Here is a 14,953-nt window from a genome sequence, read left to right as displayed (position 1 = left end):
GACGAATAAAAGAGAAAAATCATAATCTGTTGTCTCATATTACCATTACTCAGAGGTGGGGACTCGAGTCACAGTTGTACTTGCTTGAGACTCGACTCGACTTGACTTGGGTTCTGGTGACTTGGGACTTGACTCTGACTTGTACTCTGATGACTTGAAAAGGTTTCTAAAGTCTTGACTTGAGATCTTGTGTTTGTGTAAATGACTTAAAATTGAAAGTGATGAGATTTGTTCCAGCAGACGACTGAATTTAAATTCTGTTTTCTGAATTTGTATGGAATGATTGAATTTATTGAAGTTGAAACTGATTATAGAAATCAAACTCATGATGCTCTTACCAAGTTTTTATCCTATTAAAACCATATTGCACTGAAAAGTCCTAGATATTTAGTTTTCTTTAAGATATTAAATTGATACTGGACTCTTGATTTGTTCTGACTTGACTTGCTGTTCTACATTTAGACTTGAGACTTGACATTAATGACATGGACTTGACTTGGACTTGACTTGGTAATCTACATTTAGACTTGGGACTTGACTTGAGACTTGGGACTCGAGCAGAGTTGACTCAGTCACACCTCTGCCATTACTTGACAAATAGCTTTGTTTCTAGAACTGTTGTATAAAAGCAATATCACACTCGAGGTTGTGCTGTTATACTGGATATCAGCACTCCATTTTGTGTGATACTGCTTAAATACACTGGTTACCGATGCATGTGTGCTGTTTGAAACAATACAGAAGAATAAATAAACTGGGATAGAAAGGGTTAACTGTCTTCCTGGTTAATCCTGGTTGGAAACTAAAGGGTTAAGGCTAGGAAACAGTTTGTGACTAATCAGATTGCTTGGCTGGAGCCGGAGCCTCAGAGCCGTTAAGCTTTTGACACCGAGGAGTATTTTAAGCTCCAGCAGTGGGATATAAAAGTCTTCTCATGCCAAAAGTATTTTCCATCATTTTTTTGAATCCACTTTTGTGAAGTGACTGAGTGGATCGGCCCGGCCTGCTTCCCTCCGGGCTGCAGTCAGCTCTGTGATACGCAGCGTAAATAAGACTGAGATGATGCAACCTGCAGAAACTGCAGCCAAGAGAAAATAAACTCTCTCTGCAGCAAATAAACACCAAGTCCAACCAACCCACTGACCGACTGACCGACTGACCGACTGACCGACTGACCGACTGACTGACTGACCGACCGACTGACCGACTGACTGACTGACCAACTGACTGACCGACTGACTGACTGACTGACCGACTGACTGACCGACCAACTGACTGACCAACTGACTGACTGACCGACTGACCGACCAACCGACTGACTGTCTGACTGACCGACTGACTGACCGACCGACTGACTGACCGACTAACTGACCGACTGACCGACTGACTGACTGACCAACTAACTGACCGACTGACCGACAGACTGACTGACTGACCGACCAACCGACTGACTGTCTGACTGACCGACTGACTGACCGACTGACTGTCTGACCGACTGACTGTCTGACCGACCGACTGACTGACCGACTGTCTGACCGACTGACTGTCTGACCGACTGACCGACTGTCTGACCGACTGACTGTCTGACCGACTGACCGACCAACTGACTGACTGACCGACTGACTGACTGACCGACCGACTGACTGACTGACTGACTGACTGACTGACCGACTGACTGACCGACTGACTGTCTGACTGACCGACTGACCGACTGAATTGCTGAGCAGGGGAAAAAAACACTGAATCACAGTGCGATTTGAATATTTCAAACCACAAGTGTCTTGTATCTAATTTGAAGAGATCAGACTCCATGTGTTTTTTTGCTGTTCACACATTAGAAAAATATTGTATCAGATGCTAAAATAATCAGATTTGAGCGGCCTGTCTGAATCAGCCAGCTTGTCAGTCAGTCAGTCACCCAAGAAACGAACTGCCAGACTGCTGCTGCTGCTGAGGTTTGCAAATCAGCTTCTCTGGGTCTCACCACATTTAAACACTCAATTTGTACCACTAAGGTTTGTTTTAGCTTCTTTCCCACAGCTGGGAGCTGGCAGCCGGCCTTAAAGGAGAGGATGGAGCTGTTTTCCCTCCCTGTCCCGACCGGTCCATCTTCACCCTCCACTGCTGAGTTTTTTACCATATTGGTTGTTTTAGCTGTTGTTGCTGCAGCGGTTTGTGTCGGTCGTCGTTTTCTCCTCTTTCGCTGTGTGCTGCCAACAGTTTCCAACAGTTTCTGCTGCTTCAGGCTGTGAACTCGCTTGTTTTCTGATTAAAAGCCGCTTCACCAGAACGGCACTGGAAAGAATCATGCAGTGTTTGGCTCCTATGAATCAACTACGGTGGCCCGCAGGGGACAGTAGCAGTCGCACTGACGCTCAAACATTCGACAATTAAAATAAAGGGAACAGGGTGAAATGCAAGAACGGATGCTCCTAATTATCCAGGGCAGTTTTAACTTTCAAAGGCATTTTATGAGCTTTAAAGCGTCTTTTCCCCTGAGCCTCTGTTACTCTCTGACCCTGATGTTCTCTTCAGCAACGCCTTCCTTCACTTTCATACAGTTAAGGCCCATTCATAACTATAAAGATAACTATAACTAGAAAGAAGAAAGAAGGAAGGAATCCTTATTCATTTTGATTTCTGAATGAGATATTGGATGCTACGATACTGAAATTCATTGGTTGTAATGTAGTTTGAAAGAACTGTAGATGAACAACATGCATTCTGTTTTTAGCATTGTACCTTTTGTTTGATCACCATGTTTCACTTTGTTTTACAGTGTCTTGTAAGCCCATGAAGCCCATGTATGATACTATAATAAAATTAAATCAATCACTCAATCAGTATAAAATGTACATCAAATCGAATCTGTGTTCCCACTACAACTATAACTATAAAAACATCCAAAACGATAACTATAACTACATTTTTGGTTCGATCTCAGAACGATTTTTTGGATGCAGAGACAACAATAAAACATTTTCGACCAATCAAATTGAAGTTATAAGAAAGAAGAACGTATCGAGCAATGTATCGTTATAGTTTATAGTTATCACTGTAGAGGTGAACGGGCTTTTACACTCAAACACACCTGAGGCTTCTCCACCCAGATTTTCCTTGACACACACACACACACACACCACACACACACACAGAGTCTTTGACCGCTCACCCTCTGCATGATGCAGCTGTTGAAGTCGTCTCCAATGCGTCGGAGCTCCCGTCCGATCTCCCCGGCTTCAGCCTTGGCCTGGGCCTCGGGCTGCATGTCCCCCGCTGTGTTCCTAGACGGGCCGGAGGGACTGCCTGCAAGACGGAGGGAGGGGGGATATCTGCTCAATCTCATAATATCACCACAGAAGCACTTATGTAGCATTCACAAACAAATAAATAACTCTGCAGACTTCTGGGCTGCGCTGAAGTCTGCCACGTTTCTGCAAAGGGTAAAAACCAGAGATGAGACGATCTGCTTATCTCACGATGGGATTCGATTCAGGATTCGATACGACCGCGATACGACGTGATAAATAAAAGTTCAATGACAGCAAAGTCTGACTGTGCAGAATTCTGTTTATTTCTGAGCCACAAATCTTTCTAGTGATGGCGTTGCCTCGCTAGAGCGTAAACAACGATTTAAAAATGTCATTTACAAAGCGCAAATAAATTGAAGTTGTGATGGTGAAAGCGTCTCATTTGTGATTACTACAGCAGAGTAAAACAGAGCTAATATCGCGATTCATTTTTCTGCCCCACGATTCGTATTGTCGCATTTTTGTATCGTGATTTCGATATATATCGTCTCATGACCCCACTAAGACAAAACGCAGTGACAGAACGTTAATAGGGACGAACATTTTGTCTGTAGTCTCGTGTGCGAGGCGATATTAACAGAAACCACAGAGAGCTTTGATTCATCCTTCGGTTCTGAAATGTGAAACAGAAAATTAATACATGTGACAAAGAAGGAAAACCACATTATTAAAAACCAGAAGTAACTCAGTGGAGCGCAAACCAAACCTCCACCAAATTCTAAAACTCGCAAAGCATGCAGCCTCGTTTTAAGTTTGTTTATCGTTCGCTCCCACCTGAACATGAGCGCAGCATAATAGTTCTGGATAAAAATTGGAAAAAAAATCGTCTGCAGGTGGAAATCTCAGATCCAGATCATCACCAAAATCTGATCAATTTTTATGCCGAAGAGTCACGATACTGAATTTTTAAAACTGTGTGTGTGTGTGTGTGTGTGTGTGTGTGTGTTACTGGGATCATAAGTCAGAGGTGTAGACATGCCACTGTACCAGCTGGTTGCGTGAGCGAGCGTGTGTATGTGTGTGTGTGTGTGTGTGTGTGCGTGCGTGTGTGTGTGGTTTATCTGTTATATATTCAGCATGAAATACAGTACGACTGTGAAAGACTATGAACTCTTACCGATCTCTGCTTATGACTCATGCACGCTGTTATGAAACCCAGGCTTAATATTTCTCACATCCTCCAATATTAAAGAGGCCAAAACAGCAGAGAGTCTCCACTGCAGGGCATCGTTATTGATTAATTGATCAAAGAACGGAATTATGGGTACGACAGTGACACAACACACAACTACACCACGACAAAATTTTAAGCTAATTTTTTTTTTAATTTAGTCTCCATCTTTGTCCCTCAGCTTCATCACTGTGGTGTTTCTGCACTGCACTTCCCACAGATCACCTGTCAATCAAACAGTGTGGGCGGAGCTTGGGTTTTCTGTCACTGCAGTTTGAGTTTCTCTCTTCTTTGTCTGTTCAGCCATGGCGGCTATCACTGCTCATGCTAACTACCCAGTTCTTCTTCTTCTTCTGTTTGTTCCAAACAAACCGGAAACGTAAAACGCATCACTTCCTGTGCGGCAGAGGATTTTTCCCGGGAAAGAGCTACCAGACACCGGCTGTTTGGAACAGACAGTGGAGAAGCTTTCATCAATTGGATATAAGTTTAATCACTATTGTGTTATAATTGAAGATAGAGAGCAGCAAAATGGATGTTTATGCATAGGAAAATGTCATGGAGTATTAAACCCCACCCATCTGGTACTGCATAAAGGCTAAAGCAATTATATGCAATTACATTTTACATGTTGGTGTGTTAGGGCAAGTTCACACCAAGCATGTTCTGAGCAGTTAATTCAAACTCTGGAGTGTTTACTCCTTTAGTTCAGGTGAGATCAATGACCTTTGAACTCTACTGTCACCAAATGGCGGCAGCGAGAGTCTCAGGCCTCTAACAAGAGAAACGCAAGGGATTATGGGTAGAAGGAGACGGATGCGGTTCCTGGAAAGCCTGGCAGAACAAAATGAAGTCTGGACTGATGCTCATGTTCAGCTATTTCTTCATGTGTTCCTAACTGGTATGAACACCACAGAAGAAGAGACAGACAGGTCCATCATGCTGAGATAAAGTTATGGAATCAGAATCTCCAACCTGGCAGGATGACAGGTGACCAAAACTCTGTCCAATAAACCAGCTGCTTCTGAGTCATGTGACTTTTGTTTACAAGCCCTGGTTCTCTTGTAGTTGGTCAGTGTGACTCTAAACAAAGTGAACTTTTCCACTGAGGTTCAGACCGGAGAGGAGACTGTGCTGCAGGAGGAGGAGGAGGAAGAGGAGGAGGAGGAGGAGGAGGAGGAGGAGGAGGAGGAAGTGTTTGTAAGATGCTGTGTGATAGCAGCTGTAATCAGACTGATACACAGCAACAACAGCATGATAAACTGATCCGCCTTAAGCTGCATCGCTCCAGCTCACTCTCTTACACACACACACACACACACACACACACACACACACGCTGCTCACATTCTCATACACACTCAAGCACAGGCACACAGATGTATACACGCACACACACACATGAGATCTGTTATTCTTTCTAAGCTTCATGGAGAGGAGAATATATAAGATAATGCATGAGTGTGTGTGTGTGTGTGTGTGTGTGTTTATCTCTGTCCTATCTCATAGCCATGGCAGAGTGAATGAGAGCCAAAGGGTTTCTGTCTGCACCTTACAAAAGACCTGCAGGCCTATTTTGACTGGTGAACACACACACACACACACACACACACACACACAGGTCTATTCTGATTGGTGTACTTAATGAATTACATGCACACACTCACGCAGACGCACACACACACACACACTGGTGTGTTTTGACTGGTGTCTTGTCTGTCTGGCTGCAGTGAAAGAGAATAACAGAGACAATCAGAGCGGCCAATCACAGCCTTTATAAAAGCCTCAGCCAGAGCCTCACATACAGAAGTGAAGACAATCTGCTGAAGCTTCTGGAAGTTTGATTTCAGCCTCCGCAGATTAGACTTTTACTTCCTGGAAATCAACTGATTACAAAGCAACATTATCGATGGATGTGATCAGGGCTGCAGTTTGGACCGATATGGTTTCTGAAGGCTGATAACAATACTGATATCTTTTGGATTGAACCTGCTGATAGTTGATATTTTGAGTATTTAAGTTTGACCATTTTCATGCAAAAAAACATCCCAAAAATGACAAGTATTCAGTGTTTCCCCTGAAATTTGACTCGTGTCAGGGTGGAAAAGCCTCTGAAACTGGATTTAGACGATCATGGGACACTAAAACTCTCCACTGAAACTAATGAAACTCTTATAGCTAGGTTGGCAGCACCTTGTATCTCTATCTATCTCTATCTTACAGCTCCGCCGATATCCGATTTTTACTGAAACACAAAACAGGGGGAAAATGTAGAAGGAAAAGCAACAATTTTCGTCTGAAATGAATGTGAGTCTGCTGTGTCTGAAGACTCTGAAACCTTGAAATAAACCTGAAAAATCCCATCAGGATGAGAGAACGGTGGAGGATACTCATTGTTCACTGAGAGGAACATCATCATCAAACATCGAGGAAACAGAACGGACATTGATGATGATGATGTTTCCCGCCACCAGCGTTTTCGCCGAAATCTCTCCTTCCTGGCACAGTGTGTGTTTGTTCCCAGGCAGCAGGACGAGCGTTTCAGCCGGCAGCGCTGTGGCGTTCGGTGCTTTTTAAGTTTCTCAGACGTAAACAACTCGGCCGGAGCGCCGTCTCAGAACATTGTGGTTGCTGGAGGTGACAAACTCGGCTCATGTGTGTGTCGCGCTTGTGTTGTGTTGTGTGTGTTTTTCTGCTCTATTTCCTTCGCTTTCAATAAACAACAGATCTATAACAAAAACAGATCCTTGTTCTATGAATGATGAATGTGATGCAACCGCTGCCTGGGACTGTCTGGAGCGGACATTTACCAATACACAGATTCTGATGTGAGTATCTCTTCTTATATTTAACTAGGGCGAATGCTAGGGATGCACCGATGCCACTTTTTCAATGCCGATACCGATTACGAGTATGAAAGTTTAAGTATCGGCCGATACTGAGTACCGATCCGATCCATTACTTTTACTGAACAGTGCAGGCTTTCTTCCTTAGTTTGGGGTCAATGGACAAAATTATTGAGATAAAATCCTTGTTTTTCCCACTGTTTGAGAAATACAGGCTTCTATGTGCCACAAATGCATAAAATCAAGACAGTTTGCTTTTATTTCTTACATGTTACTCATGGCTTTCGGTATCAGATTTTAGTCTTGGGTAAAATCTCCGATACCGATATTCCATTTTAGCCTGGTATCGGCACCGATACCGATACCAGTATCGGTATCGGTGCATCCCTAGCGAATGCCTGGCTTGGATGTTGATGTACAGCAGGTGTCAGCAGGAAGGCCGCTGGGTTTATTGAGTGGATTCCTCCCATCAAAGTGTATTGAGAAAGGCCTACATCGCCTTCAGAGAACTGCACAGTAAACACTTATTCTGACAGCAGACTCTGCCCAGAGCGGTCAGACTGGTGACTATAATGTGACTATGATGTGTCACTAAAAAGTCCTAGAGAGTTTCAAGTGATACTCACAACAGTGTGAAACGTAGTCTGTAGATATTCAGTCTGTGGGTTAGGGTCAAGTCACATGTGAAAACTAGTTCTGCATTGCAAAGGTCTGAGATATCAAGTGTCAAAAATTTTGTGCGCATCTACTTTGTACATTACGGTACGACGCAACGGTCAGACCGCAGTCGCCTTGCCGAGTCGACAACGCAAACAGGAATAGATCCAATTCCCAGAAGGATGAAACACTTAAAAATTTTCCTTAAGATTTTCTGACCACTAGAGGGCGGCAGAAACCGCAACACATTTGTAAATGAAGCACAGCAAAGCCACTGCACTACGGAGGCCTACTAAGGACAAACCTAGCAAGGCATCGTGCATAAAAGCTAACAGCTAAGCTAACTGTAGCTACGGAGAAGTGTCAGCGGTTACCAGCCTCACTTTGACAGATCTTTCTCCCGCTGAAAGTTACATGTCCCACAATGATACACACACACACACACACACACACACACACACACTTTATATCCAAATATACATATGCTATAGTGCACTTGTTCACCATACAAACACATGCACACACTAACATTATACTCTAATAACAACTTTATTTGTATAGCACTTGCTTTACATGCATGAAAACACAGTGAGGTAAAGGACCCTCAGTTTAATAAAATAAGAATTAGATAAAAAGTATGGAAAAGGAAGGAGGCAGTAACTTCACTGCAGGTTGAAAGTGAGGTTTTGCTCTTCTGTGTGTGGTTGTTAGGTCAGAGGGGACAGGAGGATAAAGAAAAACACTTCTCTACGTCAACAGATCAACACATTTTCAAAGATCTTCTCACAATCGTCTGGTGTGGCAGTAATGAAAACTTCAAAGCCATTTTTTTTCTCAGTTTCACTCTGAGCAGTTACTGTTTTGCAGGGAAGTATAGTGCACTTATTCATGTGCACGTACACCCCCCCCCCACACCCCACCCCACCCCCACCCCCCACCCCCCCACCCCCCACACACACACACACACACACACAGCCACAGCCCAGGTGACTCCCTGATGGTTTGTTACAGTACAACTCTCAATAAGCAGCCAGAAGTCAAGATAAGACCCCTCCTTCCTGTAAATCACATCCAGCAGGACTCAGGGAAAACTACGACTCCGAGGCAGCGCTCCAACAGCAGCAGAGAGACCTGAAGACGAGCCAGCAGGGCCTGGCTGCCGGTTCAGACCAGCAGGCAAATCAATTAAGAGTCAAATTCATTCATGAAGCGTGTTGTAACAAATTGGTTTGTTGCAAGATGCTATAAACACAGAAAACAAGGGATGCAAATAAGAGAAAAACACAAGACAGAATGAGCACATCACAAACTCCAACATATGAGGCCAGTGCTTCTGTATGTGTGTGTGTGTGTGTGTGTATTGCTATGCTTAAGAGGACCCGATGTCCTCACAAGAATAGAAAGATGAGGAAAATTTCAGGGTGGATTCTGGCGGCCCGCCTGAGATCGGAGAACGGGCAAAAGGTCGGCAGGTGGAAGTGTGTGCAGCCTGGTATTCACTGAACCAAAACACAGATATGAACATGAGAAATCCACTGACTCATCTGCTGACAGGAGAGAGTAGTACCATGTCGATGTTGATGGATGAGATGATTCATAACGCATAAGTAAAGGAGTAAAAATACACACTTCTGTCTTGACTAAAGCTTTGTAGGAGACACAAACGAATATAAAACATGCTGAATTTTGAGTCCCTTCACTCTTAATATCAATATTCAATACCAGCAACCCCCAACACTTTGATATAGGAAGCTTTCAGCGCAGTCTGTGTTGGTTGGTTCTTATCTGGTTTCATGTTTTACATACACCCACACCAGCAGCAGCACACTTTCACATAGAATACAGTCAGGCTCATATTTTAGATATTTAACATGTACACACACACACACACACACACACACACACACACGCGCAGAAGGAAATACACACAGTACTACACACAAACTGTCAGACAGGCTGCATTCAGGCTGCTTACTGACTCATCATGCAGGATTTAGTGGAGGGAAACCCACCTGAACTCACTTTACCCACTTTTTTTATTTGCAGAAATGCAGTTTAGCAGCTTTATAACCTGACATAGATCTTTATGACAGAAAAGCCATACTAAGTAGTATCAAACTGATGTAAATTATATGAAGATAGTGTCTTTTATGGAGAAAAAAGCATAAATTGATGCTTTTCTGAGAGTATAATTGATTTTTGTTGACATTGGAGGTTGCTTGCCTTACGATAATCACTGACTGGAGGTCAGAGTTTAGCTTTGGTACCGGTAAGCATTATGTGCTCTTATAAGCATGATCATAAGGCATTATATAAGGAATTATAGACATGGTAGCCATAGAAAGTGTTACCAATAGTATAATTAATGCTTTCCTGAAAATCTTAATTTAATAACAGTAATTTAATAATTTGCTTTGTGTTTAAATCGGTGGTTGTGTTTTCCCCACCAGCTGCATCACAAATTAACAGGATTTGACTTCTTCTATTGTTTTTAATAATGCTGACTGTTTTGTTTTTTTTGTCGCGACATCACCGGTTGTGTGTTGAGTTCCTGCTCACCGTGCTGCTGCTCCGGTTCCCGGTGCGCCGCCTCGGCCATGTACTGCAGGGCGTGTTTCACCGCCTGGCAGGAGGGGCTCGGTGTCTGCGTGGCCTTGTCCGCCACTCCGGGCGACGAGTCGCCGTCTAACGAGAAATATCCGCTGGAGAGGCGGGAGAGCTGAAACTGCAAAGACCTCGACTCGCCGGTCAGGCTGCTGGGGGAGGCGATGGGTTCGATCCCGCCCCGGGACGGAGAGTCCCCCTCTCCTCCGGTGTTCCCGGCGTGGTCAGCGCTCCGTCCGCCGCCGGGTTCGTTTGCCGGTTTTGATCGGGAGGTTTGCGCTGCGGCTCCACCGGCGCCGACGGGAAGCGACTCTCCTCCGCTCTCCTCCGTTACCGCGGACGAGCCATCGGACCGGTTTGGTGGTCTGTTGGATGGACAGAGCGGCACCGTCAGCCTGGTCTATCATCACTCTGCTACCCGCTGCGGCTCTAACTGCAAGCGGGTTCAAGTTTAGATATTCACTCAGTCACGCGCAAATGTGACAGCGCGCTGCTGCTGGATTCATAATGTTTTGGTAATTCAAGTCTAATCAGTTTGACACGGGAAGTCCCGGTGACCGGCGGGCTGATGACTTTTAGCGCACTGTCTCCTCTCTTATAAAAGCGCGCGTGCCAAACATGAACTGCTGAAAGTTGGTCTTACATGTGACATCACGATAATCTAACTCACTGTCCACGGCTCTGATGCAAAACACATGGCGGTGCGTGTGTACAGTGTGTGTGTTTTACTGGTTACTGTGTTTGCGCTCAGGCAGCAGCGCAGGTTTCCTCTCCAAACTGGCCGCGCCGCGCGCCTCCATTGTTTGACAGAAGCTGCTGATTGCAGCACATCGTGTTTGACTTAGAGGGAGAAAAAAATAATAAGGCATGAAGAAAGCGGCTGGAGTAACTTCAACTGCGTCACACACATAAACAGGCAGCTCGCTGCAAAAAAACATGTCCGTCTGAACAGACTCCCGTTCACAGTTTTTACACTTAGTGAAATATTCCGCCCGGTGGGATATTTCCACTTATTTCCAGAGCGGATTCACCTGCTGCGAGAATTTTCTTGGAACAAGTGTCAGTATCTTGAAACAAGCCAGAATAAGTCGGATCAGTCCGTAATGTCACTTTATTCAAGAAGATTCTTTAAACATGTTGATTTGCACTGGAATGATCTCACACTTTTGGCACATTTTCCGTTTTCTTAACAAAAATAACACGTCGAGACTCAGTATTTGATAAAATTATTATTTAGACGGATATTTTTTGCAGCGCTTCCTATTTCTCCAGACCAAACTACACTTCCCTCTGCGCTCGGATTCCCAGCGGCAATGACCTACTTCTGTGCCAAATTGACCCAAAATGAACCGACTGGTTTTCGGCGCAGATAGCCTGCACGCTCCGGTTCAACATTTAACTGACAGACTTAACGCTGTTTAGGTTTTAAATGTATATTTTTTGCTTTTTACGCGCTTTTACGCACGGGGGAACTCTGGCTGGACGTGACGACGGTCCTCTACCAGCCGAGTGAAAATGTAACTTTTCCTGCGGGTTTCAATGCAGAAATAAACACTACGAGGAGAGACATCAGGCGTGACAGGCGGATCTACCGCCGAAATGTCGCCAAAACGCACCGACGGTCACGTCGCCAAATAGGAAAACCAGAGGGAGTCCAGGAAATCCGCAGTGCCGATGCAAAAATATTAAATCAGCCATCTGACCATTTTAAATCCAGCCGTTTTCGTCGAGGCGTCACGGTGCCAAATGTCGTGCAAGATCCACACACAGATCCCAGGGCGCGTCTGCTTGCACCGGCACCGTGCGAACTGTATCATGGAAAAATGGTGAATCAGCCTGTAGTGTTCCCTCCGGTCCGTGACACCGAGCAGGAGACCGAGAGAACAGTCTGACATCTCAAATTTACTTTTAACCGAGAGGCAAAACATTGAGAGATTCAGAAAATGCTCAATTTTCTATTTTTCTCTTTTTTCGATTATTATTAAACTGACACAGAAAGCTTTACACGTACAGTCTATGTGTTATAAACTAAGAGCCTCCTGCATTGTGCTCTCTGACCCCGTGGTGCAGTTACGCCACCCACAGGCGAGCCCGCGTATTCAGTTCAGGCTGCTGCGTTTCCTATATTGGTGGAAAAACTGGAGGAAAAGAAAAGCTAATACACACCCGTAACCGCCTGTAATCCCAGCCGGTTGTTAATGTAGATACAGGTGAAACAGTCTGTCTGCTCTGTATGCATCAGGTGCCAAATTCTAATAAAATAGCCTGTAACCTGATGCAATGGTAAATGAAATGACGCATGGGTAAACTCTGTGACCTGCAGTCGGTGATCATCACAAGGCAAACAACCTCCAATATGAACAGTGATCCGTTAAATTCTCAGAAAAGCATTTTATCCTTAAAGGAGCCTGTCTGCATAGAAGATAAATCAGTTTGAAACTAAACGCTGTGATGTCTTTCCACGGCTGCTGTCAGCACATAAAGTGGGAAACTCTATTCTGCGAACACAAACCGTGGTTAAGTGAGTTTCGGTGAGTTTCTCCTCCGCACCCTGGACTCAAACCTGCATGAAAACACAAGCCCCGTGTACCCCGAGTGAACTGTCGTTCACACCGAAGCCGGTGCGCTGTTGCCAAATATTACCGGCAAAGTCCGACAAAGTCACCATAAACCACACAAACATCCATATAACAATATTATACGAATATTATAGCGATACTATAGGAAATAAAACACCACAAAGTAGAATAAAGTCACTTTAAACGCAATATCGAGCGCCGCACACTCTCTTTAAGCTCCTGCTGGAATACTATAGGAATATTATAGCGATACCATAGGAAATAAAAACGTAACGAAAGTAGGAAAAAGACACAATGAAGCGCTGCAGATTCACTATGAGGGTCTAAAGGAACATTAAAGCGACATCACAGGGGGAAAAAATAACACCGTAGTATTTTTTAAATAATTTTAATAGTTTTTAGAAAATTACCACGTCATGGTCAAGACTTTACAAACAGCAAGTCGTTGTACAGTCGCTTTTTGAGCGCCGCAGACAAACAATAAAGCCCCTATAGGAATATTACAGTGACTTTTTTTTTTATTATGGAGGAAAGCACTAGTAATATAAAAGCAATTTAAAGCGATTTTTCCCATTTTAAAAGCACAGCGTTGCAGTAAGCGCGTGGTCGCGGCTGGCGCGGCGTGACAGCTGACAGTCTGACATGTAGGCAAGGATCGATTTATTATTTAATAGTAAAAATACCAGCTGTGCTCCTGTATTCCCCCACTCACCTGCACGGACGGGACATGTCAGCGGCGGGACATCACGGCTGGCACAGCAACAACAGGATAATACTCACGATAGGCTATAATAAAAAAAATAATAATAGGCTAATAAAGAAACACCAGACTCGAATATGATCCTCGGGTCCGCTTTAGGTTAAAAAAAAAACAAACAAACTTCCAAAGTGTTGGTAAAATAAATCCCAGAGGTTTGTTGTGTGTGTTTTTGAAATCCGCCTCGTCGCAGTGGAACAGTTGTAGTTTTTTCCGCCTCGGAGGTAAACAAATGCTGCGTCCAGAACACTGCTCCGTCTTTTGTCTGCAGATGAGGATGTTTCCTTCCTCTCTTTCTCTCCCTCTCTCTCTCTCTCGCTCTCTCGCTCTCTCTCTCTGTGTGTGTGTATGTGTGTGTGTGTGTATGTGTGTGTGTGTTAAAGTGCTGTAGGTAGTCCGCAGCACTGAAGCGTTATGCTGTCCTCCTCCTCCAAACCCACGATCCACCTACTGCCTGTGGCTGTGGGTGGGGTCTCTCTCTCTCAGTGTGAGTCTATGTCTCTCTCTCCCACTCTCTCTCTGAGTCTATGTCTCTCTCTCTCTCACTCTCTCTCTCTTTCTCTCGGAGTCTATCTCTCTCTCTCTCTCTCTGTCTCAATTCAGTTTTTAGTTGAAGTTGGCTTCATTGGCATGACAGGAGAAAGTTAAGCGTTTCCAAATCATTCAGTGTTTCTGTGCTTCTGTGTGTGTGTGTGTGTGTGTGTGTGTGTGTGTGTGTGTGTGTGTGTTTATGTCTCTCTCTGTTGTACTGTCTGTGTGTTTGTATCTCTCTCTCTCTCTCTCTCTCATATTAACAGCATGTTGTTCAATCAAGTGTTCACTAAAGATATCTAATGTGGATATCACACTTATTCACACACACACACACACACACACACACACACTCACTCTCTAGTCTGAGATGAAACTAGTCGCTCCTCTAAGTGTCAAAACATTTATATCTATAATCAGAAGCTCCAGCAGTGTGTTGCAGCTTATATTTACTAAAGAATCAAAGGAAATTTCACCAACACTGACCTTCAACTGAG

General features: G+C 44.3%; 1 protein-coding gene across 1 annotated transcript in view; it reads right to left on the bottom strand.

Moving 5' to 3' along the window:
• Nucleotides 1-14,284, bottom strand: part of bcl2l11 (BCL2 like 11) — a 39,799-nt gene extending 25,515 nt beyond the window's left edge. Inside the window, exons 1-3 of the mRNA XM_071898630.2 lie at nucleotides 13,881-14,284; nucleotides 10,545-10,954; nucleotides 3,173-3,306 (exon numbers count right to left, since the gene is read on the bottom strand). Of these exons, the coding sequence (XP_071754731.2) occupies nucleotides 3,173-3,306; nucleotides 10,545-10,954; nucleotides 13,881-13,897 (561 nt within the window). The 5' untranslated portion in view covers nucleotides 13,898-14,284. The remainder of the gene's footprint in view (nucleotides 1-3,172; nucleotides 3,307-10,544; nucleotides 10,955-13,880) is intronic.
• Nucleotides 14,285-14,953: the final 669 nt, after the last annotated feature.

Source organism: Centroberyx gerrardi, chromosome 15, assembly GCF_048128805.1.
Source record: "Centroberyx gerrardi isolate f3 chromosome 15, fCenGer3.hap1.cur.20231027, whole genome shotgun sequence".
Lineage (NCBI taxonomy): Eukaryota > Metazoa > Chordata > Actinopteri > Beryciformes > Berycidae > Centroberyx > Centroberyx gerrardi.
The sequence above is the reverse complement of the archived record's forward strand: the minus strand, read 5'-3'. Positions and strand labels throughout refer to the sequence as shown.